This window comes from Lissotriton vulgaris, chromosome 7, assembly GCF_964263255.1.
Source record: "Lissotriton vulgaris chromosome 7, aLisVul1.2, whole genome shotgun sequence".
Classification (NCBI taxonomy): domain Eukaryota; kingdom Metazoa; phylum Chordata; class Amphibia; order Caudata; family Salamandridae; genus Lissotriton; species Lissotriton vulgaris.
The window spans coordinates 115,985,027-116,008,988 of NC_141695.1; the positions used below are offsets into that span (position 1 = coordinate 115,985,027).

At 49.3% G+C, this 23,962-nt stretch overlaps 1 protein-coding gene across 1 annotated transcript in view; it reads right to left on the reverse strand.

Moving 5' to 3' along the window:
- Window positions 1–1,039, reverse strand: part of LOC147700950 (B-cell receptor CD22-like) — a 177,886-nt gene extending 176,847 nt beyond the window's left edge. The window contains exon 1 of the mRNA XM_086929782.1: window positions 848–1,039. Coding sequence (XP_086785908.1) covers window positions 848–914 — 67 coding nt within the window. The 5' untranslated portion in view covers window positions 915–1,039. The remainder of the gene's footprint in view (window positions 1–847) is intronic.
- Window positions 1,040–23,962: the final 22,923 nt, after the last annotated feature.

A 23,962-nucleotide genomic window follows, 5' to 3' on the forward strand; every position in this document is an offset into this window, starting at 1 on the left:
CAATGTGGTGTTTCGGTGTGGGCCTTGGTAATTAGGCCTGGTCGCATGCGCTGGGGTGGATACGCGCAGCGACAGCCAACAGCCCACACACTTGGTTCTCGTCGGAAGTGACGTGCCCGAGCGCACGCCTTCCATTTATTGACCCCGCAGGCCACGCCTGGCCTGCGGATGTGTGGATGCGTGTTACGTGCATCTGCTAGTGTGCTAACCGCACTACAAGAAGCACTGTCGTGTTTAGCATCCTCATTACCTGTCCGCCATGTTACCCCACCTTTTCCCTCCCCCTCGTCGTCCCCTTTGCTTGGGTTTACTCTTCTAGAAGGTTGTGACGTCGCGGCGTACTTTGCATGCACTTTTGGGTGTTTTTCCTCGGGGGTCTTCCCGGTTGGGCCGTTGCTGCGCTTTGCCTGCAGGTCTCAGAATAAACCAGTCCCCTCTTCCGTCCTGCGCAGTCTTCAGTCACTACAGACACCGACGTGGAGGATGGAAAGTGCGAGACCAGACCCCAGCCTGGTAGTGAAACTCGGGCTTCAGCTGGGACTCACGCACCTGAGGCAGTGGAAACCACCCTTAAACGGCACCGCAAGAGGGCTCCGGCACTGGAAACAAGAGCCCATCGGCTCCCACACCTGCGCTGCGCAGGTGCATTGCTCCTCGCCCCAGCCCCTGCTCGTGTAGAGCGCACCGAGGCAGGTGAAGGAGACCCCCTGCCCTCCTCCCGGAGACCCCCTGCCCTCCTCCCGGGGCCCCCCTGCCCTCCTCCCCGGGGCCCCCCTGCCCTCCTCCCCGGGGCCCATCTGTGCCCCTCTGGTCAGAGTGGATCAAAAACGACGGAGAAGAGTCTCACCTGCCCAAGCTTGGCGCAGGCATAGCGCCTGGATGAGGCACAGCGCTCCGAAGACCCGCAGGGCCATGGCTCTGGGCTGGTGGGCGCTAGATCCGGGGGCGCTCGCTCGCTTCACCTGCCAGACGCTCCTTGGATATCTCTCCGGTGCTTCCTGCTGACTCCGGGCCAAGTGTGATCGGAACCAGGAAGCCCAGAGGGGTGAGTGGGAGGCACCGAGGAAGGGGAGGGCCCGAAGGAGGGCCGGGGAGGGCCGAGGGAGGACCGCCCGCCCCCACCAGTGGCTGTTGTCGGTGGAGACGGCGGAGGAATGTGGAAGCCGAGCCACGTTGTGACCTCACAATAGTACACAGACAGGCTCATCACAGCAGTGAGCAGACACGCTTGATGTGCATTGAGTGACGTCACACGCTCCATGTGCATTGAATGACGTCACAGCAGTGAGCAGCCAGGCTCCTTGTGCATTGAGTGACGTCACATCAGTGAGCAGACACGCTCCATGTGCATTGAGTGACGTCACACGCTCCATGTGCATTGAGTGACGTCACAGCAGTGAGCAGCCAGGCTCCTTGTGCATTGAGTGACGTCATAGCAGTGAGCAGACACGCTCCTTATGCCTTGAGTGACCTCACAGCAGTGAGCAGACACGCTCCTTGTGCATTGAGTGACGTCACAGCAGTAAGCAACCAGGCTCCTTGTACATTGAGTGATGTCACAACAGTGAGCAGACAGACTCCTTGCACATTGCGTGACGACACAGCAGTGAGTAGCCAGGGCCCTTGTACATTGCGTGGCGTCACAGCTGTCCGCAGCAGGCTCGTCGTGCGTTGCGTGATGTCACAGCACAGAGCAGCTAGGGTCCTTGTATATTGCGTGACTTCACAACAGTGAGCAGACACGCTCCTTGTACATTGAGTGACGTCACAGCAGCGAGCAGTCAGGCTCATTGTACATTGCGTGACGTCACAACAGTGAGCTGACAGACTCCTTGCACATTGCGTGACGACACAGCAGTTAGTAGCCAGGGCCCTTGTACATTGCGTGATGTCACAGCACAGAGCAGCTGGGGTCCTTGTATATTGCGTGACGTCACAGCAGTGAGCAGACACGTTCCTTGTGCATTGCGTGACGTCACGGCAGTGAGCAGGCAGGCTCCTTTTACGTTGTGTGATGTCACAGCAGTGAGCAGCCAGACTCTCGGCATGATGTCAAGGCAGGGCAGAAAGAACCTCGTTGTACATTGTTGGATAACGGCGCGGCAGTGAGCAAGCAGACTCCTGGTACACTGCCACTGGCACCAGAACTCGCTGTAAAGTGGCATGACGTCACACGAATGAGCAGACTCGTGGTGCCGTGCACTAGCATGACGACACACCAGCCAGCGCGTTGCCTAGCTGAGTGACTGAGCAGTGACGAGCCGGGCTGCTGTAAGTGGCGTGACGTCACAGCAGTGAGCTGCTAGGCTCTCTGTACTCTGCACGTCATGACAGCGCACGCCCTCAGTGTGCCTGACCGAGCAGTGACCAGCTTAACTCTTTATTTAGTGACATGACTTCGCCGCAATGCGCGGCAGGAGTTTTAGTACATTAGCATGACGTCACAGCTGTAATCAGCCGAACTTATTATACATGTGGAATACGTCCCAGACTCACAGACATTTTCAAGTTTATTATGCAAAGCTGCGATGTCACGAAGTGTGCAACCAAACTCCTCGTGCAGCGCTGGTGGCATGACATCACAAGAGTACACAAATAAAGTCGCCATGGCATGGCAGCATCGCAGAATCAATTATTGTACGCTTGTGCATGTATTGATATGACCGCAGTGTGCAAGCAAGCTCACTATAAGCATGACGTCACAACATTGCACAACGAACTGACTACACACGATATTACAGCAGTGCATTTCAAAGTTCACTGTGCACCTGTATGACGTCACCCGGAGACTTTGACAACGGTCCTCTTATCACAGCAGAGCACTCAACAGCGTTTGCGCACAGGCACCATCAGCCGTCAGACACAGGTGAGCTGAGCCCAGGTCACATGGAACAGCCTGACCTCAGACACCACTCTGTGACCTATGCACCCGCCCGTACGTCATCTCATTTTAAGAGGCAGGTGCCCAAGGGCCAACAGAAGCAGGTGTCAAGAGGCAGTCTCTAGCTCCAATTTAGTCACCCAGACCCCCTCACTGGAGCACCCCCTCAGTGTTACTAGCGCCCCCACCCCCTGTTTTCAGGGGCAGTCAGACAGCTGTTACCAAAGTTAGTACACAGGGCAGGCTCGAACACGTGTGCCACAAGTGCTGCAAACACCCTGTCAGAATGTTTCCTGGGCTCGCCCTACAGGACATAGGGCCTCATTGAAGGGGGTTTGCCACAGGGCAGCGACGCAAGTCACGTTGCTGGGCTGCGCTCCATCATGTGAAAAGGCAGGAATGTACCGTATTTAACCGAGGAGAAATAAACTTAAAGTTATTTCTCCTGGATACGCCTCAACCCGGAGGTGTAAGGTTTTGGCACTTCCTCAGTTTTACGTGGAGCAGCGTCAAAATCCGTGGGAGTTGGATGGGAACACTTACCGCAACGCCCATTGAACGCTTCCAGAGCGCCAATGTAGCGTCAAAAAAAGTGATGCCCGGTGGCACAAAGGGCCCATAAATATCTAGGAGACCATTCAAGCCACGCAAAGTGGCTTTGCCTGACCTCATAGTTATGATTTTTTGTTTGTGGCACCGGAGCATCACAAAAATTGATGCCCGGTGGAACAAAGGGCCAATAAAAATGCCCACAGTCTCTGAGCCCAGAGAGAGGCGAGGAGAGTGAGAGGGAGTGACAGCATGTCCAAGTCACAGCTGAGGGACCGCAGAGTTGCAGCCATGAACAGCCTTGAATGTTTCATGTTATTTGCAAATTAGAGGCTTCACACACTCCCTTACTGCCCACGGCCCATAAAATCCTAGAACTATCCCAGACATTACTCAGACACGCATCCACAGCCTCTGGCACCGGATGTATGACGTTAAAATGCCTACTTTTACATCGCATACTATTACAACGCGATTTTTACAACGCAGGATCCTTTACAACGAATGCCTTTACAACGCATGTCATTACATAGCAGATACTATTACAACGCATGCCATTACAACGTAAGTATAGGTAAGTATATCTTTTTTTTAAAAATTGTAATTAATAAATATTTAATTAATTTAATTTATTTAAAGTAGTTTTTTTTTAAAAAAACGGAACCCTTAAAATACCCCTGTACCCAAAACCTATCCCTAATCCCTAAAGCTACCCCTGTACCCCAAAACCCAAACCTAGCCCTGAACCCTAAAAATACCCCTGTACCCCAAAACCCAAACCTAGCCCTGAACCCTAAAAATACCCCTGTACCCAATAACCCAAACCTAGCCCTGAACCCTAAAAATACCCCTGTACCCCATAGCCCAAATCTAGTCCTGAACCCTAAAAATACCCCTGTACCCCATAACCCAAACCTAGCCCTGAACCCTAAAAATACCCCTGTACCCCAAAACCCAAACCTAGTCCTGAACCCTAAAAATACCCCTGTGCCCCAAAACCCAAACCTAGCCCTGAACCCTAAAAATACCCCTGTACCCAATAACCCAAACCTAGCCCTGAACCCTAAAAATACCCCTGTACCCCATAGCCCAAATCTAGTCCTGAACCCTAAAAATACCCCTGTACCCCATAACCCAAACCTAGCCCTAAACCGTAAAAATACCCCTGTACCCCAAAACCCAAACCTAGTCCTGAACCCTAAAAATACCCCTGTACTCCATAACCCAAACCTAGCCCTGAACCATAAAAATACCCCTGTACCCCATAACCCAAACCTAGCCCTGAACCCTAAAAATAGCCCTGTACCCCAAAACCCAAACCTAGCCCTGAACCCTAGAAATACCCCTGTACCCCATAACCCAAACCTAGCCCTGAACGCTAAAAATACCCCTGTACCCCATAACCCAAACCTAGCCCTGAACGCTAAAAATACCCCTGTACCCCAAAACCCAAACCTAGCCCTGAACCTTTAAATACCCCTGTACCCCATAACCCAAACCTACCCTGAACACTAAACATACCCATGTACCCCAAAACCCAAATTAAATAAATGTTTAAAAAAAGATAAACTTACCTATACTTGCATTGTAATGGCATGCATTGTAATAGCATCTGCTATGTAATATCATGTACCCCAAAACCCACACCGAGCCCTGAACCCTAAAAATACCCCTGTACACCATAACCCAAACCTAGCCCTGAACCCTGAAAATACCCCTGTACCCCAAAACCCAAACCTAGCCCTGAACCCTTAAAATACCCCTGTACCCCATAACCCAAACCTACCCTGAACACTAAAAATACCCCTGTACCCCAAAACCCAAATTAAATAAATGTTTAAAAAAAGATAAACTTACCTATACTTACATTGTAATGGCATGCGTTGTAATAGCATCTGCTATGTAATATCATGCGTTGTAAAGGCATGCGTTGTAAAGGATCCTGCGTTGTAGTAGTTGCGTTGTAACTGTTGTATCCCTCTGGCACCACACACAGGATCTCTTCCCAATACTCAAAAGACCCTGACGCTGTGGCCTTACTCAGAAGAGCTATCTCCCGAGACTCACAGGACCTAGAGGCTCTGGCCTTACATAGAGGAGCTATCTCCCAAGACTCACTGGACCCAGAGGCTCTGGCCTTACACAGAAGAGCTATCTCACAAGACTCACTGGACCCAGAGGCTCTGGCCTTACTCAGAAGAGCTATCTCACAAGACTCACAAGACCCAGAGACTCGGGCCTTACACAGAGGAGCTATCTCACAAGACTTACAGGACCCAGTGGCTCTGGCCTTACATAGAGGAGCTATCTCCCAAGACTCACTGGACCCAGAGGCTCTGGCCTTACACAGAAGAGCTATCTCACAAGACTCACTGGACCCAGAGGCTCTGGCCTTACTCAGAAGAGCTATCTCACAAGACTTACAGGACCCAGTGGCTCTGGCCTCACATAGAGGAGCTATCTCACAAGACTCACTGGACCCAGAGGCTCAGGTCTTACAAAGAGGCACTATCTCCCAAGACTCACTGGACCCAAAGGCTATGCCTTACACAGAAGACCTATCTCCCAAGACTCACTGGACCCAGGGACTCTGGTCTTACACAGAGGAGCTATCTCCCAAGACTCACTGGACCCAGGGACTCTGGCCTTAAACAGAAGAGCTATCTCCCAAGACACATTTGACCCAGGGGCTATGCCTTACACAGAAGAGCTATCTCCCAAGACTCACTGGACCCAGGGACTCTGGCCTTACACAGAAGAGCTATCTCCCAAGACTCATTTGACCCAGGGGCTATGCCTTACACAGAAGAGCTATCTCCCAAGACTCACAGGACCCAGGGGCTCTAGCTTTACACAGAGGAGCTATCTCCCAAGACTCACTGGACCCAGGGGCTCAGGCCTTACACAGAAGAGCTATCTCACTAGACTCACAGGACCCAGGGGCTCTGGCCTTACACAGAAGAGCTATCTCATGAGACTCACAAGAACCAGAGGCTCTGGCCTTACACAGAGGAGCTAACTCCTGAGACCCACAGGACCAAGGGGCTCTAGCCTTAAACAGAGGAGCTATATCACAAGACTCACTGGACTCAGGGGCTCTAGCCTTAAACAGAGGAGCTATTTCACAAGACTCACTGGACCCAGGGGCTCTGGCCTTACACAGAGGAGCTATCTCACAAGACTCACTGGACCCAGGGGCTCTAGCCTTAAACAGAGGAGCTATCTCACAAGACTCACTGGACTCAGGGGCTCTAGCCTTAAACAGAGGAGCTATCTCACAAGACTCACTGGACCCAGGGGCTCTGGCCTTACACAGAGGAGCTATCTCACAAGACTCACTGGACCCAGGGGCTCTGGCCTTACACAGATGAGCTATCTCACAAGACTCACTGGACCCAGGGGCTCTGGCCTTACACAGAGGAGCTATCTCCCAAGACTCACTGGACCCAGGGGCTCTGGCCTTACAAAGAGGCACTATCTTCTGAGACTCACAAGAACCAGAGGCTCTGGCCTTACACGGAGGAGCTATCTCCCAAGACTCACTGGACCCAGGGGCTCTGGCCTTACACAGTAGAGCTATCTCACAAGACTCACAAGACCCAGAAACTCGGGCCTTACACAGAGGAGCTATCTCCTGAGACTCAAGGCTCTGGCCTTACACAGAAGAGCTATCTCCCAAGACTCACAAGACCCAGGGGCTCTGGCCTTACAAAGAAGAGCTATCTCCCGATACTCACTGGACCCAGGGGACCTGGCCTTACACAGAAGAGCTTTCTCACAAGACTCACAAGACCCAGGGGCTCTGGCCTTACACAGAGGAGCTATCTCACAAGACTCACTGGACACAGGAGCTCTGGCTTTGTACAGAGGAGCTATCTCCCGAGACTCACTGGACCCAGGGGCTCTGGCCTTACACAGAAGAGTTATCTCCCAAGACTCACTGGACCCAGGGGCTCTGGCCTTACACAGAAGATCTATCTCCCAAGACTCACAGGACCCAGGGGCTCTGGCCTTACACAGAAGAGCTATCTCCCAAGACTCACTGGACCCAGGGGCTCTAGCCTTACACAGAGGAGCTATCTCACAAGACTCACTGGACACAGGAGCTCTGGCTTTGTACAGAAGAGCTATCTCCCGAGACTCACTGGACCCAGGGGCTCTGGCCTTACACAGAAGAGTTATCTCCCAAGACTCACTGGACCCAGGGGCTCTGGCCTTACACAGAAGAGTTATCTCCCAAGACTCACTGGACCCAGGGGCTCTGGCCTTACACAGAAGATCTATCTCCCAAGACTCACAGGACCCAGGGGCTCTGGCCTTACACAGAAGAGCTATCTCCCAAGACTCACTGGACCCAGGGGCTCTAGCCTTACACAGAGGAGCTATCTCACAAGACTCACTGGACACAGGAGCTCTGGCTTTGTACAGAAGAGCTATCTCCCGAGACTCACTGGACCCAGGGGCTCTGGCCTTACACAGAAGAGTTATCTCCCAAGACTCACTGGACCCAGGGGCTCTGGCCTTACACAGAAGAGCTATCTCACAAGACTCACTGGACACAGGAGCTCTGGCTTTGTACAGAAGAGCTATCTCCCGAGACTCACTGGACCCAGGGGCTCTGGCCTTACACAGAAGAGTTATCTCCCAAGACTCACTGGACCCAGGGGCTCTGGCCTTACACAGAAGAGTTATCTCCCAAGACTCACTGGACCCAGGGGCTCTGGCCTTACACAGAAGAGCTATCTCACAAGACTCACTGGACACAGGAGCTCTGGCTTTGTACAGAAGAGCTATCTCCCGAGACTCACTGGACCCAGGGGCTCTGGCCTTACACAGAAGAGTTATCTCCCAAGACTCACTGGACCCAGGGGCTCTGGCCTTACACAGAAGAGCTATCTCCCAAGACTCACTGGACCCAGGGGCTCTGGCCTCTGGGTATGCGTAACAATGGTATGAGTAGCCCGCCTGGTGGAGCCTGGGGATGATGATGGACCTGCCGCTCTGTTCCCACAGAAAAAGTGAAACCGCTACAGCAAGGAAAAGAAAGCGTCGAAGGCTGTTTATGTTGGTGTATGTGTGCGCACGTTTATTTGCACATAGGTGTGTGTGCATATGTGCACAAGTGTGTCCACAAGTGTTTTGTGCATGTGAGTGTGCTAGTGTGTGTGCACGTGAGCCCATGAGCATCTGTGTGCTTATCTGAGTGTGCTCACATGATAAGGTTTGTTCAGTGAGTGAGCACTTGAGTGTTTGTGCTTGAGTGTGTGTTTACATGAGTGAGTGTGTATGAGTGTGTATGTGCCTAGAAATCAGTGTTCGAATCTCAGCAGCTCCATTCTACCGTTCATCCGCCTAAGGTCGATACAGTTAGTACCACTGAGTTGAATAAGAATAAACATCTCTTGATCAGTGCCAAGGTACCCCAAAGTATGAATGTCGGGGAGGGAGCGGGGCTAGAGGATTGTGATTTGTAGGATAATGTCATTGTGCTGCAAAGTATTATTCTCATCCCTTTCCTTTTGGTCCTGTCTTTGCTTTATTTGCAATAGAAAGATCGGTAAAAAAGACTATAGGGGTCGAGCTCTCGGAGACGCTTGATCCATCCCTGAGAGGACAGCCAGGCTGCACTGCTCTTCAAAAACCTTTAACACCGCCTGCTCAAACCCGCTTTTTGCTGTCAACTACAACAAGCACTGTCAGGAGTGCCCCCGATTACATGGCAATGTTAACATGCCACCTAACATGCCTTCGCTGATGATGAAAAGATGATATTTCAGGACAAAAGCTGTGATTTTTTTGTTGATGAAAATAACAAGCTATTGGTTTAGGGGAATTGAGTTTATTTTGCGAAAGTAAAAAGATTGTATTTGATAAAGAAATATGTGTGTTCATTTACTGAATAGCTGATGTTTAGGGGTAAGATGCTTGCGCTGGTGCTGTCTGAAACCACAATGTGTAAGATTAGTCTGTTGGATGAACCTGAGCCTCCAAGGGCTCTCTAGGCCACTTGCATTGCCTTAGATTGCAAGATTTGTGTATTTTTATTTTTTTCAACAATGCCATGGCCATTCCAAGAAGGTTCTCAGTGGCAAAATACATTTGACCCTGTCATATGCAGCTAGATGCTAAAGTAAACGACGAGCCTTGTGCATTTTATGAACTCTCTGTCCCCTATAGTGTTTTAGAAATTATCCTGAAAAATGCACCATTTAGCAGCATTTTCTAAAAATTCTCTTGAGTCGAGTGAACGTGCATCGCTTTTGGGGAGGGTCAGGCATACTGGGAGATTCACAAGTGCCCTTTAAGAACCTATTGATTTTTGATAAAGTTCCTTAATGCTAAGCTTTCCTATATTAGTCCGAAGTTATAGGTGCCTTATGATGGTAAATGCTGCAAGGTATTTGGCAAGCAGCATTTGTGATGGTTGTTCCTCATTTAGCCTCTGCAATCTCTTCCTTCTCTTCCCAGCGTTCTCCTTGACTTTTGATGAACCTGGTGTGAGAAGTTGGCCTGGTATATTCTGTCCACTATTCTAGTGGGCACCTTGCACCAGTCCAAACGACCCTATTGATGGTAGGTTGTAAAGTAAACCTTATAGAAAGCTATCCTAGTGGTAGCTGTGGAGAGGAGCCTTCAGGCTAAGACTTAGAGGCGAGTTAAGCAAGTTGTTTTACCAGTTGTAATCTCTTGAATGATCAAATGAAAGCACACCACACAAGGTATATATCAAACATATATGTTTTTAATCTAAACACAACCCCTCTGGACTCTATATGAGTTCAGAGGTAAAATTACAATACAAGGAACTTAATTAGCATAACATAAGTTACACAGTATACGTTTTGCCCTAGGGGCCTCACAAACCATATACTAAAATAGTGGTATAAGAACCACATGATGGATAGAATATTTACAACAAGGGGTGGTGAGGGACAGAGTCTCTGAATTAAGCAGAAAACTCTCACCCAGTCAAGAGATCAGGGCTAGATCCAACACCGTTTTTTAGCTCACTGCACCATCCCAGTTTCAGAACCTGGCTGTATGCAAATTAGTCTGTTCCTGTCCCAGTGCATGATGGGAACAGGGCAAACCAAACTACAAAAGCCAATTCTTACACTGGGAAGGAAACAAGCTCCCGGGGACCGGTTTCTGGCATTACAGCCATCTTCGGCCCGGTTTGCTTGAATCCTGATGGTGCAATGAGCAAGGGACTCATGTCTGAGTATACCCTTCCACGCTTAGGGTGGACAAAAATATTTACAACAAGGGGTGGTGAGGGACAGAGTCTCTGAATTAAGCAGAAAACTCTCACCCAGTCAAGAGATCAGGGCTAGAACCAACACCGTTTTTTAGCTCACTGCACCATCCCAGTTTCAGAACCTGGCTGTATGCAAATTAGTCTGTTCCTGTCCCAGTGCATGATGGGAACAGGGCAAATCAAACTACAAAAGCCAATTCTTACACTGGGAAGGAAACAAGCTCCCGGGGACCGGTTTCTGGCATTGGCCTGAGGTAAAAAACGGTGATGGATCAAGCCCTGATCTTTGGACTGGGTAAGAGTGGTCTGCTTAATTCAGACACTCTGTTCATCACCACCCCCCTTTTCTGAATCATTTTTGTCCACCATAAGCGTGGAAGGGTATACTCAGATGTGAGTCCCTAGCTCATTGCACCATCTGGATTCAAGCAAGCCGGGCCGAAGACGGCTGAAATGCCAGAAACCGGTCCCCGGTAGCTTGTTTCCTTCCCAGTATAAGAATTGGCTTGGTAGTTTGGTCTGCCCTGTTCCCATGATGCACTGGGCCAGGGTCAGACTAATTTGCATATAGCCAAGTTCTGAGCTGGGATGGTGCAGTGAGCTAAAAAACGGTGATGGATCAAGCCCTGATCTTTGGACTGGGTAAGAGTGGTCTGCTTAATTCAGACACTCTGTTCATCACCACCCCCCCCTTATCTGAATCATTTTTGTCCACCATAAGCGTGGAAGGGTATACTCAGATGTGAGTCCCTAGCTCATTGCACCATCAGGATTCAAGCAAGCCGGGCCGAAGACGGCTGAAATGCCAGAAACCGGTCCCCGGTAGCTTGTTTCCTTCCCAGTATAAGAATTGGCTTGGTAGTTTGGTCTGCCCTGTTCCCATGATGCACTGGGCCAGGGTCAGACTAATTTGCATATAGCCAAGTTCTGAGCTGGGATGGTGCAGTGAGCTAAAAAACGGTGATGGATGAAGCCCTGATCTTTGGACTGGGTAAGAGTGGTCTGCTTAATTCAGACACTCTGTTCATCACCACCCCCCTTTTCTGAATCATTTTTGTCCACCATAAGCGTGGAAGGGTATACTCAGATGTGAGTCCCTAGCTCATTGCACCATCAGGATTCAAGCAAGCCGGGCCGAAGACGGCTGAAATGCCAGAAACCGGTCCCCGGTAGCTTGTTTCCTTCCCAGTATAAGAATTGGCTTGGTAGTTTGGTCTGCCCTGTTCCCATGATGCACTGGGCCAGGGTCAGACTAATTTGCATATAGCCAAGTTCTGAGCTGGGATGGTGCAGTGAGCTAAAAAACGGTGATGGATCAAGCCCTGATCTTTGGACTGGGTAAGAGTGGTCTGCTTAATTCAGACACTCTGTTCATCACCACCCCCCTTTTCTGAATCATTTTGTCCACCATAAGCGTGGAAGGGTATACTCAGATGTGAGTCCCTAGCTCATTGCACCATCAGGATTCAAGCAAGCCGGGCCGAAGACGGCTGAAATGCCAGAAACCGGTCCCCGGTAGCTTGTTTCCTTCCCAATATAAGAATTGGCTTGGTAGTTTGGTCTGCCCTGTTCCCATGATGCACTGGGCCAGGGTCAGACTAATTTGCATATAGCCAAGTTCTGAGCTGGGATGGTGCAGTGAGCTAAAAAACGGTGATGGATCAAGCCCTGATCTTTGGACTGGGTAAGAGTGGTCTGCTTAATTCAGACACTCTGTTCATCACCACCCCCCTTTTCTGAATCATTTTTGTCCACCATAAGCGTGGAAGGGTATACTCAGAAGTGAGTCCCTAGCTCATTGCACCATCAGGATTCAAGCAAGCCGGGCCGAAGACGGCTGAAATGCCAGAAACCGGTCCCCGGTAGCTTGTTTCCTTCCCAGTATAAGAATTGGCTTGGTAGTTTGGTCTGCCCTGTTCCCATGATGCACTGGGCCAGGGTCAGACTAATTTGCATATAGCCAAGTTCTGAGCTGGGATGGTGCAGTGAGCTAAAAAACGGTGATGGATCAAGCCCTGATCTTTGGACTGGGTAAGAGTGGTCTGCTTAATTCAGACACTCTGTTCATCACCACCCCCCTTTTCTGAATCATTTTTGTCCACCATAAGCGTGGAAGGGTATACTCAGATGTGAGTCCCTAGCTCATTGCACCATCAGGATTCAAGCAAGCCGGGCCGAAGACGGCTGAAATGCCAGAAACCGGTCCCCGGTAGCTTGTTTCCTTCCCAGTATAAGAATTGGCTTGGTAGTTTGGTCTGCCCTGTTCCCATGATGCACTGGGCCAGGGTCAGACTAATTTGCATATAGCCAAGTTCTGAGCTGGGATGGTGCAGTGAGCTAAAAAACGGTGATGGATCAAGCCCTGATCTTTGGACTGGGTAAGAGTGGTCTGCTTAATTCAGACACTCTGTTCATCACCACCCCCCTTTTCTGAATCACATGATGGATAGAAAGCAGGCCGAGGGCCTGTAGAACCGCTGGGGCTACCTGGAACCACCCAATGTTAGGATGCAGGAGGCCCACGGGGAACGCGTGCAGTGTCTAAACACAGCTGCGGATCACCATTGACTTTCTATGGAGAACGAACAAGTTACAATTTTAAAGAATAAGGGCACTTAGAGGTGAACTACGATGGAACCCTTATAGACTAGGACACTTCGAAAGTCAAGACCCACGGGAGCTCCGGAGTACTAGTGTTACCTCACCCAGGGTACCCGGGTGCTTAGGTGTCTTTTGGTGTCGGGTTTCGTCATCGATTCCAATGGAGAGCTGCGAAGAAATGCTGCAGGCGACCAGAGGAAAAGTGTCCAGGTGGATCCAAGGGTGGATCGGAGATGTGAAGAATCTGAAAGCAGAGAGGACAGAGTCTGGTTCACTAGCCAGTGACCAGGATGGCGGGAAGAAGATGCCAGCCGATGTCGGGGGATTTCAGGTGAAAAAGGTGAAGCTTGACTCTTCAGCCACGAGGACCAGGAGGCATCGATGATGACCAGGAGCTGGATTCAAGCTGTCCCACAAAGGATGTCAAGTGCTGCAGTGCCGGAATCCGGATTGGATCCAACAAGCCTTGGCAACAGCAACCCATGCAATATGACAAGATTGGATTCGGTTCAGACCAGCAAGGTCTGGGTGACTTCTCCTTTGGAGGGTACTCAGAGCACATCTGGAGCAACCAGAAAAGCTCAAGGAATCAAAGGTTGGCCTTCGTAGGGGCCCACTAGTCAACAGACGAGGAACCATGAAGGCGTGTCGAGCTGAAATTTACAAAGCGGGCCCACGGAACACTCGTACAGTGTAGGCCCCTAAGCTTTGGTGAACAAAGTGCTCGGGGCAGGGGCTTCAGATACCTCAATGCACAGCTTCGGGATACCTCTGTAAGTAGGTGCAGTAACAAAAATGCAGGATGTCCAGGAGTTCCGGTTCCACGTCTCTCGTGTCAGCTACGAGTCTCAGCTTTGCTGGGATCTCGGGTCAGCCTCAGTGATGTCTGAAAGTCCATGTCCTGCATCACAGATTCTTCGGGATCCGACAGGAGCCTAGAAAATGCAGACAGGCAAATATGCTGTTGGTGCCTGTTTGAACAGGGTGGTCACTCCTTGACCACAAGGGAGATTTCTTCCGTCTTCCAGTCGATATGGAATGTCGAAGGTCCAAGATATATGTTGCAGAGATTCGTCCAGGGCAATCTAAAATCCTAGGGACTGGGCTCCTATTCTTATAGTAAGTTTAGGGGTTGGACTAACTCTTGGGTCCCACCTATGTAAGGACCTGGGGAGGGGGTGGTTACACCCCTTCCCCTTTGTCCAGTTTCACGCCAGAGCTGGGGCAGAGCGCCCCAGCAACCGGTTTGAACTGGGAAATGCATGGAGCACCTTGTGTGCCCCAGGCAGTGTCTGAAAAGCATTCACTGAATGCAACCCTCCCTCCCCCAATAAACTACAGCCTGTCTGGGGAGGTACTGGCACCTTCCTGGACAGGAAACCTATTGTCCAGGCCTTCCCTGCCAGAGTTTCGACCAGCAGCAGGAGGGCAGACTTGTGTCTGTGGCAGCAGCATCCATTTTGTGATGCTGAGGCTCTGTTTAACCTTAACTGGGTGTACCAGTGTGTAAATGTATTTTCCCTCTAGAAGGGTAGAATGCTACCCCCGCCGCCAGAACTAGTGAGGGGGTAGTATTCCAAAGCATTTGACACCAAACACGACATGTTTTGATAAAGCCAAACCAAAGTTAGCATTAACCGTGAGGATTATAATGCACTTATGAGTATATAGCATGGCTATATCTTGGAACAGCTATAAGGAGATGGTTCCGAAAGCTGCAGAGGGGCTCAGCCCATGCTAGGGCACCCTCTCACACAAAACCAAGCGCTCCCCTTCAGGATTGTCAAGGCCTGCCATAGGAGTGACTTATAGGTTAATATGTGTCTATATGTAAAGGTAGATATAGGTATACTATATCCAAGTAAGGGGTGCTTACACCACCTTACCCAGGCTGCAAGTGCATACCTGTGGTACCACTTTGGAAGGCTAACCAGGGGTGGCATAATACATGTTTCAGCCCCAGGTAGGCCTCTGTGGTACCTATGCCCTGGGTACCTAAGGTACCATATACAAGGACTCACAAGGGTAACCCAGTAGCCAATCTGGTATGTATCTAAAGTAAATGGAATCCATTTTATAGAGAAAGCAGATAGACTGGCCGTTGTTCGGCCATTATGCTCCTGTTTCTATTTTGTGCTCTTGCTGCCATCGATGTTGGTGCCCAGGACCTTCTGAATCAAAGGTGAGAGTGTAGTAAACTACTTCTCTGTGGTGCTCTACTGATTACACACTCTGCGACTCTGGGCAATAGCTTGCTTAATCTCCACAACGGCCCCTCGCGGCGGGATGCCTGACTTTCACCTTGTGGATACCCTGCTGGGGCTATCACACAGGGGAATATCAGGACGGGTTCCCTAAGCAAGCGCCGGGAAACCCACTGCGGGTAGCTGTGCGCTATATAAGCTCAACTACAACTACATTAGAATGTTGATGACATCATAGAATGCCTGGGGTGACTCTCTGGCTCTTAACGTCAGTTGATCTACTCAGGCTGAGCTGATGAGAGCTAGCTCCTGGTAGGGTTTTATCTATCTTACTTCTGTACCTGTAATCTTGGAAGGAACTTACATTAAAGGAACCTATATCTACAGTGGACTCTGTCACTTCCTTTATTACAATTTGGCGACGTTTCTTGAAAGGATGAACCTACGCGTGAACTAAGGAGAAAGGACGACTAAGGAACTTAAAGACAAGGAACTAAAGACTTTATGGACTCTCAAACCCAAATAAAAACCCAAAGGTAACGCCCCAGCCAACCCCACCAGTGTCCGTTCCACCACCTGGACAGCCTGCAATCTGGGCGTATGTTACCTGTTGAGCCTGCATCTAGGGCGTTTGTGGTTTCATTTTCCAAGACTCTGCTGTATCTGGTGAATGTTGTGAGGGTTAATGCAACATACTTCAACCTGTGTGGGAATTGTCTTAGCCCATCAGCAAGTCTTCTGACGAAAGTGCCTGTCACAGTGTTCAATCGTCTGTGCTTAAAAAGACTTTTAAAATCGTCTGTGCCTAAAGAGATTTTTTTTTTAAACCATCTGTGCCTAAAGAGACTTTTGCACTAACTCGGTCTATCCTCCATGCGTGTTAAAATCGGCGTTTATTTGTGAGGCTTTCTCTTACTGTCTGCAAGTCTCCTACAGAGAACAAGCTTCATCAGCGACGCCAACACGCACTCTCCAAGACATACGCTGCCCATCTGTAGGTCGGATTTGGCACCTCCTAAGGAGCGTTTGCAGCGTTGAGAAGGACTCATGAGACAAGAGTTAAACGGTAATGTTGGCAAACTCTTTTACACATTTGCTAAAGCGCCATTCAGCGACTTGGGGTACTTTTCATGTTGTCGCAGTGACTTGTGGTATTGTGAGTGGCGTCTTCGGCAAGCGAATGTGCATTTTCATGGATGTTGGGATTGTACCTGCGTTTTCGTGATGTCATACTTACTTTTATTTTCTTTGTTGGACATTAGACATGTTGCCTCTGCAATTTGGCAGTTTAACCGCTGGTTTTCAAACAGCGCACAATCTTTCACCACGCGCTCTCATGCCACACGCACAGCCTTACCTCCTCATGGATGCTTGCACTCGTTCTTCTGTGACGTCTGCCAGTTCATTACTGCAGTGGACGTTTTGGTTCACGCTCCAGCGGAGAGCCACCTCGCACAACGTCATGGTTACGTGCCGCCATCTTCTGTTCAGTCCTACAGTCCTACAGTTTTTTTTTCAACGATTGTGTCAATAAAGTTTTGTGGACATCTTTCTCCTGGTTCCGATGAGCTGTTTCTTTACACGGGGTTCTTCAAGAGTTAATCGCTGGTGCCGCTGGTCAACTACAGCTCGTCTTCAAGAGGTAACGAACTTTCGACTCGTGAACTTATCCTAGATCTGGGAGGATGTTGTATCTCTTCTTTCTGGAAGCGCTGCTCACCATTTGCCCGTTGGAGGAACTTTACTTCTTTATTCTTCGATGGCAACGTTGTGTGGTCTTGTGTGGTTTGGGGAGGAAGGTTTATCTCTGCCTGCAATGCTCACTTTTATTTCGTTTTGTGTGTAAGGGGTGGGGGACTGATTGAAAGCAAGTTTGTGAGGAGTTTTTCATTTTCACTGTTTTTTTTTACAATGCCTGCTTTTATTTAGTTTGTGAGCTTGGTGTGGGGAGCTTTACACTTTTACTGTCATTATAATGCCTGCTGTCATTTCTTTTGTGGGTTTGGCGTGGGGCACTCAGTTTTGTTGTTGACACTTGTGAGGGAGGTCAGTGAAACTGTTTTTTTTTATTAGTCTAGGTGTTATTTTAGGGGTCTGTGTCTTAGGGGAGGTTGTGGATTTTAGGGTAGTCAATGCCCATTTCAGTTCCCAGGTTTCCTACCCTGCGGTGTACCCTACTTAGGGGATGTTGTGGATTTTAGGGTAGTCAATGCCCATTTCAGTTCCCAGGTTTCCTACCCTGCGGTGTACCCTACTTAGGGGATGTTGTGGATTTTAGGGTAGTCAATGCCCAGTTCAGTTCCCAGGTTTCCTACTACTTAGGGGGTGTTGTGGATTTTAGGGTAGTCAATGCCCATTTCAGTTCCCAGGTTTTCTACCCTGCGGTGTACCCTTTTGAGGGGAGGTTGTTGATTTGTGGGTAGTCAATGCCCTATTTCAGTTCCAGGTTGTCTTTCCTGTGGTGTACCCTACTTTGGGGAGGTTGTGATTTTTAAGTATTAGTACCCTGTGTTCCCTATTTTTGGTGGAGATTGTTTAACATCGTTGCTTTTTGACACTCTGCTTTCGTCAAAGTCTACCTGCCTGAGATTCGTGGCCAAGCGTTTCATGTCGGTGGGACTTTGGGTGAGAAGTTTCATTTTTCTCTGTCAGATTGTTTTGTTAGGGGAGCTTGTAAAGGGCCTGTGTCTACACTTGCCTTTGTTTTCAGGTTTTTTTTCTCTCTGGTGTACCCAGTTGGCAGCGTGACCATTTTTCTTTGCTACTCTGCTCTTTATTCATCCATGCCATGTTTTTACTCTAAGGGAAGGGGATGTGGCGTATAGTAGCATTTAGTGGTTTCTTTCCATCTAAAATTTAGCATGTTATTCTATTTCTGCTCATACTTATGATTATAGTATTTCTGTTCATGCTAATCATACCTCATGCAGTACTTGTTGTACATTATTTATTTGCGTACTTCATTTTTGTACTTTTATGCAAATGTCACACTTGAGGTATCTTTGTCTGTGTTTTCTTCTTTCTTTCCTCATTCACTAAGGAGAGAGGATGTGTAGTAAACTACTTCTCTGTGGTGCTCTACTGATTAGAATGTTGATGACATCATAGAATGCCTGGGGTGACTCTCTGGCTCTTAACGTCAGTTGATCTACTCAGGCTGAGCTGATGAGAGCTGGCTCCTGGTGGGGTTTTATCTGTCTTACTTCTGTACCTGTAATCTTGGAAGGAACTTACATTAAAGGAACCTATATCTACAGTGGACTCTGTCACTTCCTTTATTACAGAGAGGCCTTTCCCCCCTTCGTGCTTGCTTCCCCCATTAGGGGTTGAGATGGGCCGGGCGGCCTGCTTAGTATCGGGCCACTGAAGCTGGGACAGGTACATGTCCGGACCATGAACGGTATCCGCTTTTGTGTAGTTTTGTTTCCGGGGGGCTGGGCACCGGGCGGGGTACCTTGCTTGGGGTAGCGTTTTGTCGATATTATGTGCCCGTGTATGTATGTATTGTATGTATTATGTATTTTCCACGCGCAACCTTTTCGTAGTGTCCATCTCCTGACACGCGGGTCGGGTCTGCGGAGGATTTCTCTCTGATGGTCAGTGGGTGTGTCTCAGGCCCTGCGCGCTCGCGGTTTGATTCCCTTTCATGTGGTTTGATTACCTGAATAACAGAATCAGTGTATAGTATTTATTAGTTGATTTTTGAAATTATTTTCAGCGTCCCGCCCCTTATATATATGTTTCCCTAGCGAGGCAGCGGGTCGCGGCTGCCCCCTCCCTTCCCAGTTGGCGGGGGGGGGGAGGGTGCTCAGTGCTAGTCTGCCAGCCGTCGGGCACACCACAGGAGCGGCTTGGCTGCCCGCGCTCTTTACTAGGTGGCCTCTCCTTAGACCCTCCGGGCCTAGGAGTCCTTTGCACGCTCTTTTGCAATCTAGCAGTGCCTCGGGACCCCCCTTTAGCCGCGTGTCTTGGGGTTTGGTGGTGGCCATCTTTAGGGGCGCCATGATCCGGCCAATTGGGTCTGGGCACCCAAGCGGCCATTTTAGGGGCAGTCTGTCCCTTCGGTGCTACGGGGGAGGGGCTTGGATGCGTGGCCATTTTTTGGGCAGCGTTCTTTCATGCCGACCATGTATTACTGAGGGTGGAGTGTTACGGGGCTGAACTGCTTCCGCACCGGTATTCACTCTTTCTCCGTCGTGCCATGGAGTTCCTCCCTGCATTTCCCACGTTTCTTTCATCTCCCGATTTCGCCGTCTCGGCGTAGACAGTTGTGTCGTGCTCTGGTTATGAGTTTCGCTGGCCATCTACCCCCACTCCCCTCCACCCAGGAGTTCGAGCGTGATTCCATCGGAGCTTTCACCAGGCACGCGTGTGTTCTTTGTGTCTGGGTGGCCTATTTATTGGGCGTTTTACATTCGATCATATGGGCAGGGTTCGATTAGCTTAAGCAGTTCTTTTGCTTGGGCTGAATTAGTGAGTCCATGCAGTGCCGGCCCGCCATCTCCTTCCTCTCCCGGGTTCCTCATGAGAGCTAGGCCATTAGCACAGTGGTTAGTGCCGGGATCGCTACAGCTTGCGGCATGGGTTCGATTCCCGCCATCGTGTGGCGGGATGGTTTTATAATTTTTAATATTTATCTGTTACATATTCAATATCGTCCAATTTTGGTAAAAAATCTAATTTTGTGAAACTGGGTTCCCATTCAGTAGCTCTGGGAGGTTAGGGTGTATTAATTTTACTCCCGGAATTTTCTTCAGGCCGTTATACCTCTTCGGGCGAGAATCAAGAGGGAGAGAGAGGACCAGAAAGCTAGTCCAGATCCCCGGTTTATATGTATCGGTATCAATAGGAGACTAGCTCTACAATGGATTAATCTGACACGGTTATGGTAGACTAATATTAGTTATGTAGCGACTCAGTATTTTGCCGGGTGGCAGTGGCACCTCTTGGGTGTCTTTTGAAAGCCCTCACCCACCAACCTAGTTGGTGGCATGCTTCATCATCGGGCCCACCCAGTGACACCTAGCGTGTCCCGGGTGTGCTTCGACGCCTGATTACAGCGGAGCAGGTATGTCACTGTGTGTGCGGTGTGAGGTGCTAAGATAAGTGAAGTTAAAACGGCTTGGCAGGTGGTCCCTGGGGTGAGGATATTTTATTAAAAGGGCCTCTGCCAGCGGTTAAAAATAAGGCTGTGGGACGTTAGAGGCGGGTTACGACCTCCTACGTCCTTGAGTAGTCAACATGTTTCAGCCAGTGCCTTATGTTAATCTGGCTTTCATCAGGACAATAAATATGTGTGGGTTAAAATTAGGGGTTGTGTAGTGTAGTCTATGTGTCTACACGCCCTAAAGTGTATCTAGCTGTGAGATGGGGGATTCCCTTCTCAAGATCACGCTTTCAATGCTTGTTGGTAGCTCCAAGGTTATTGAAGTGGCAGGGTGAAGCCAGGATTTCTGGCCAGCACCAGCGTGGGACCTGTTGTGCCTCCTTCGCAACACCGGTTCTGCGAAGGAGGCACAACAGGCAAGCATTGAAAGCGTGATCTTGAGAAGGGAATCCCCCATCTCACAGCTAGATACACTTTAGGGCGTGTAGACACATAGACTACACTACACAACCCCTAATTTTAACCCACACATATTTATTGTCCTGATGAAAGCCAGATTAACATAAGGCACTGGCTGAAACATGTTGACTACTCAAGGACGTAGGAGGTCGTAACCCGCCTCTAACGTCCCACAGCCTTATTTTTAACCGCTGGCAGAGGCCCTTTTAATAAAATATCCTCACCCCAGGGACCACCTGCCAAGCCGTTTTAACTTCACTTATCTTAGCACCTCACACCGCACACACAGTGACATACCTGCTCCGCTGTAATCAGGCGTCGAAGCACACCCGGGACACGCTAGGTGTCACTGGGTGGGCCCGATGATGAAGCATGCCACCAACTAGGTTGGTGGGTGAGGGCTTTCAAAAGACACCCAAGAGGTGCCACTGCCACCCGGCAAAATACTGAGTCGCTACATAACTAATATTAGTCTACCATAACCGTGTCAGATTAATCCATTGTAGAGCTAGTCTCCTATTGATACCGATACGTTATACCTCTTCCCCAGCTTGGACTGTGCTTTGGGTTCCCCCCATTTCAGTTTTCACTAGCATGTCTCATATATTAGGTCCTTGGGTGACAGACTCCGGTCTGCTAGTGTGGCTGGCTTTTCTGCTGAGCCAGCACGCATTAGGATGCCTTACGCGTAACGTTTCTTTATTCATACTAGAGGAACACATCCCAAGTATCTTATAGGTATATCGGGAATTTATGCCACCTGCGTACGAATGTGTGTACCTTGTGAAGTACCAGTTTGACTGGCTTGCAGTTATTTATGCTACACCAGATGTAGCAAAAGGTACATTACAAGCGTAATGTGGCATGAATACAAGTTCAGAAGCATTCTTTGTTCTGGTAGAGATTATTTCTGGAATGCTTTATAGGCAGTCAATCTCATGTTCAAAGGGTTCAGTAGAACATGGTGACATGTGTGCTAACACTGGAAGCTAGGCACATTAAGAGGGAGCTCCATGTATGTTACTAAAGATATGTCATGTGCAGGTTACATATAGTACCATTCCCAGGTAAACGTTATTACTGCACTATATGCCAGACTCCCAGGCAAATGAACACACGGGTAAGACACTTACTTAGCCATGGGGATTATCGCTAGCTTTATGTATTGTTCCCCTTTTTTTATCAGAGGGCATATTTGTATTGGGTTGAGGTCATCTGAAGGCCTGGGATGAGATGTTCTGGGAAGAATGGTAAGGGGACAAGTAAGGGGTGATTTTTTTCACTCACTCCTATGTGCACCTGTCATCTTTTGACTGCACATTTCATTAGTTACTTTGCATGTTCTTCCCTTTGCCCTATGCATTAATTGGTGGTTTGCCGGTTACTACTGATGAGCCTGGGCAATTGGTTGATTTTCTGTCTTTGATTGCGCTGGTTTCTCTGAAAGCAGTGGCAGTATGTGGCCAGTGCTTGCATCCCCTGTGCCTAAGCTTAGCATGTGAGATATGGTCCTAGTAACATGACGCTTCCCTGCACTACTGCCTGTGATGCTGTAGTTTCTCTATGGTTTGCCCCGCCCAACTCCTCAACAATCTAATTGGAATTTTCAGTTCTCTCAACTGACTCACAGGCTTTGCCTGGTAGGAAGGGGGCTGTTGCCCCAGTCTCATTGTACAATTTCTTATGGTTACATGAAGGGGGCGGGGCTTCTAATCGTTGTTTTATGTCTCATCTGCAGGAACCACGCTGGAGAACCGCCCTCTCCCCTGGGGGCCGCCCAAACTGTTTACAGGTAGTAGGGTCTTAGCTCACTGCGGCCAGTGAGTTAGGTTAGGGACACCCACGTTCTCACCAGGAGTCATTACGGCCCGATATGTATTATGCCCATTTGACAGTCCACCCCTTTCATGCCCTCTTTGGGAAGAGTGACTGACAGGGCCCGAGCATTCTCTTGTCATGTCAGATTGTGTTTCCATACATCATCCGGGGATGGTTACGTGTTTGCAATACCTTTTCGCAGCATCTTTCTACTAGTAATGGAAATATTGGGTGACTCTTCCAACTTGCTTTGGAGGTTAGTTTCTTTTAGAAACCTTTTATTATTGTTTTAAGAGTAAAACTCATTTCCCTGGTGGCGCAGCTTGCACCTCTGCAGGGAGACGTACTAGCTCGGTCACTTTTACGCTGTGGGGCGGTAGTGCGACCTTGGTGTTGGGTTTCCCTCTCACTGGTTGAGTAGAATATTTAGAGACTTGGACGTGGTTGTCCTCATTCGGTGAATAGACTGGGTGGGCATGCTCAGGTTGAGTCGATGACTGGGCACGCCTTTTTCCCCTGCAGCTCTAGGTGAATCTTCAAGTCAAGGCATAGTTGCATTCACCCTTCTCCTGCACCACGGTGCCAGGCATTGCAGACCGACTGTATGTTGGTGGTTGCGGCTACTTATGAGCTACGCAGCCTCTTACCACACCTGGCACTCTGACTCCCTAAGTAGCGTATCTGTGTTAGTGTTTCCCACAGGCACACTTTAGCTCTGGATTATCTGCCTATAGCCGCCTTTTCCTTGGCCTCATAGAGTCGCTTGTTGGGTTATTGGGTGGCTTTCCTGATTTGGTCTCTCTGGTTCTTCGTCCTATTGCTGGCAAGAAAGTGTTATTCAGGTCCTTTTATGTCACCCATAGTGCACTGTATTTATGGACATGTTACACATAGCAGTTAATTAAAATTAATTAATTGCAGGTTTATATAGCGCTAGGATCGACTCCCGGAGGAGTATCTCCGCGCTTCGACCGCTGCGAAACCCTTCCTGGCTTCCCTGAGAGATGGTCCCTTAGTGGGTATCTCCAGGGTGAGACCAGGCATCCCCGGCGGTCTGGTGGGGCCGTTAGTGAAGATGAGGCAAG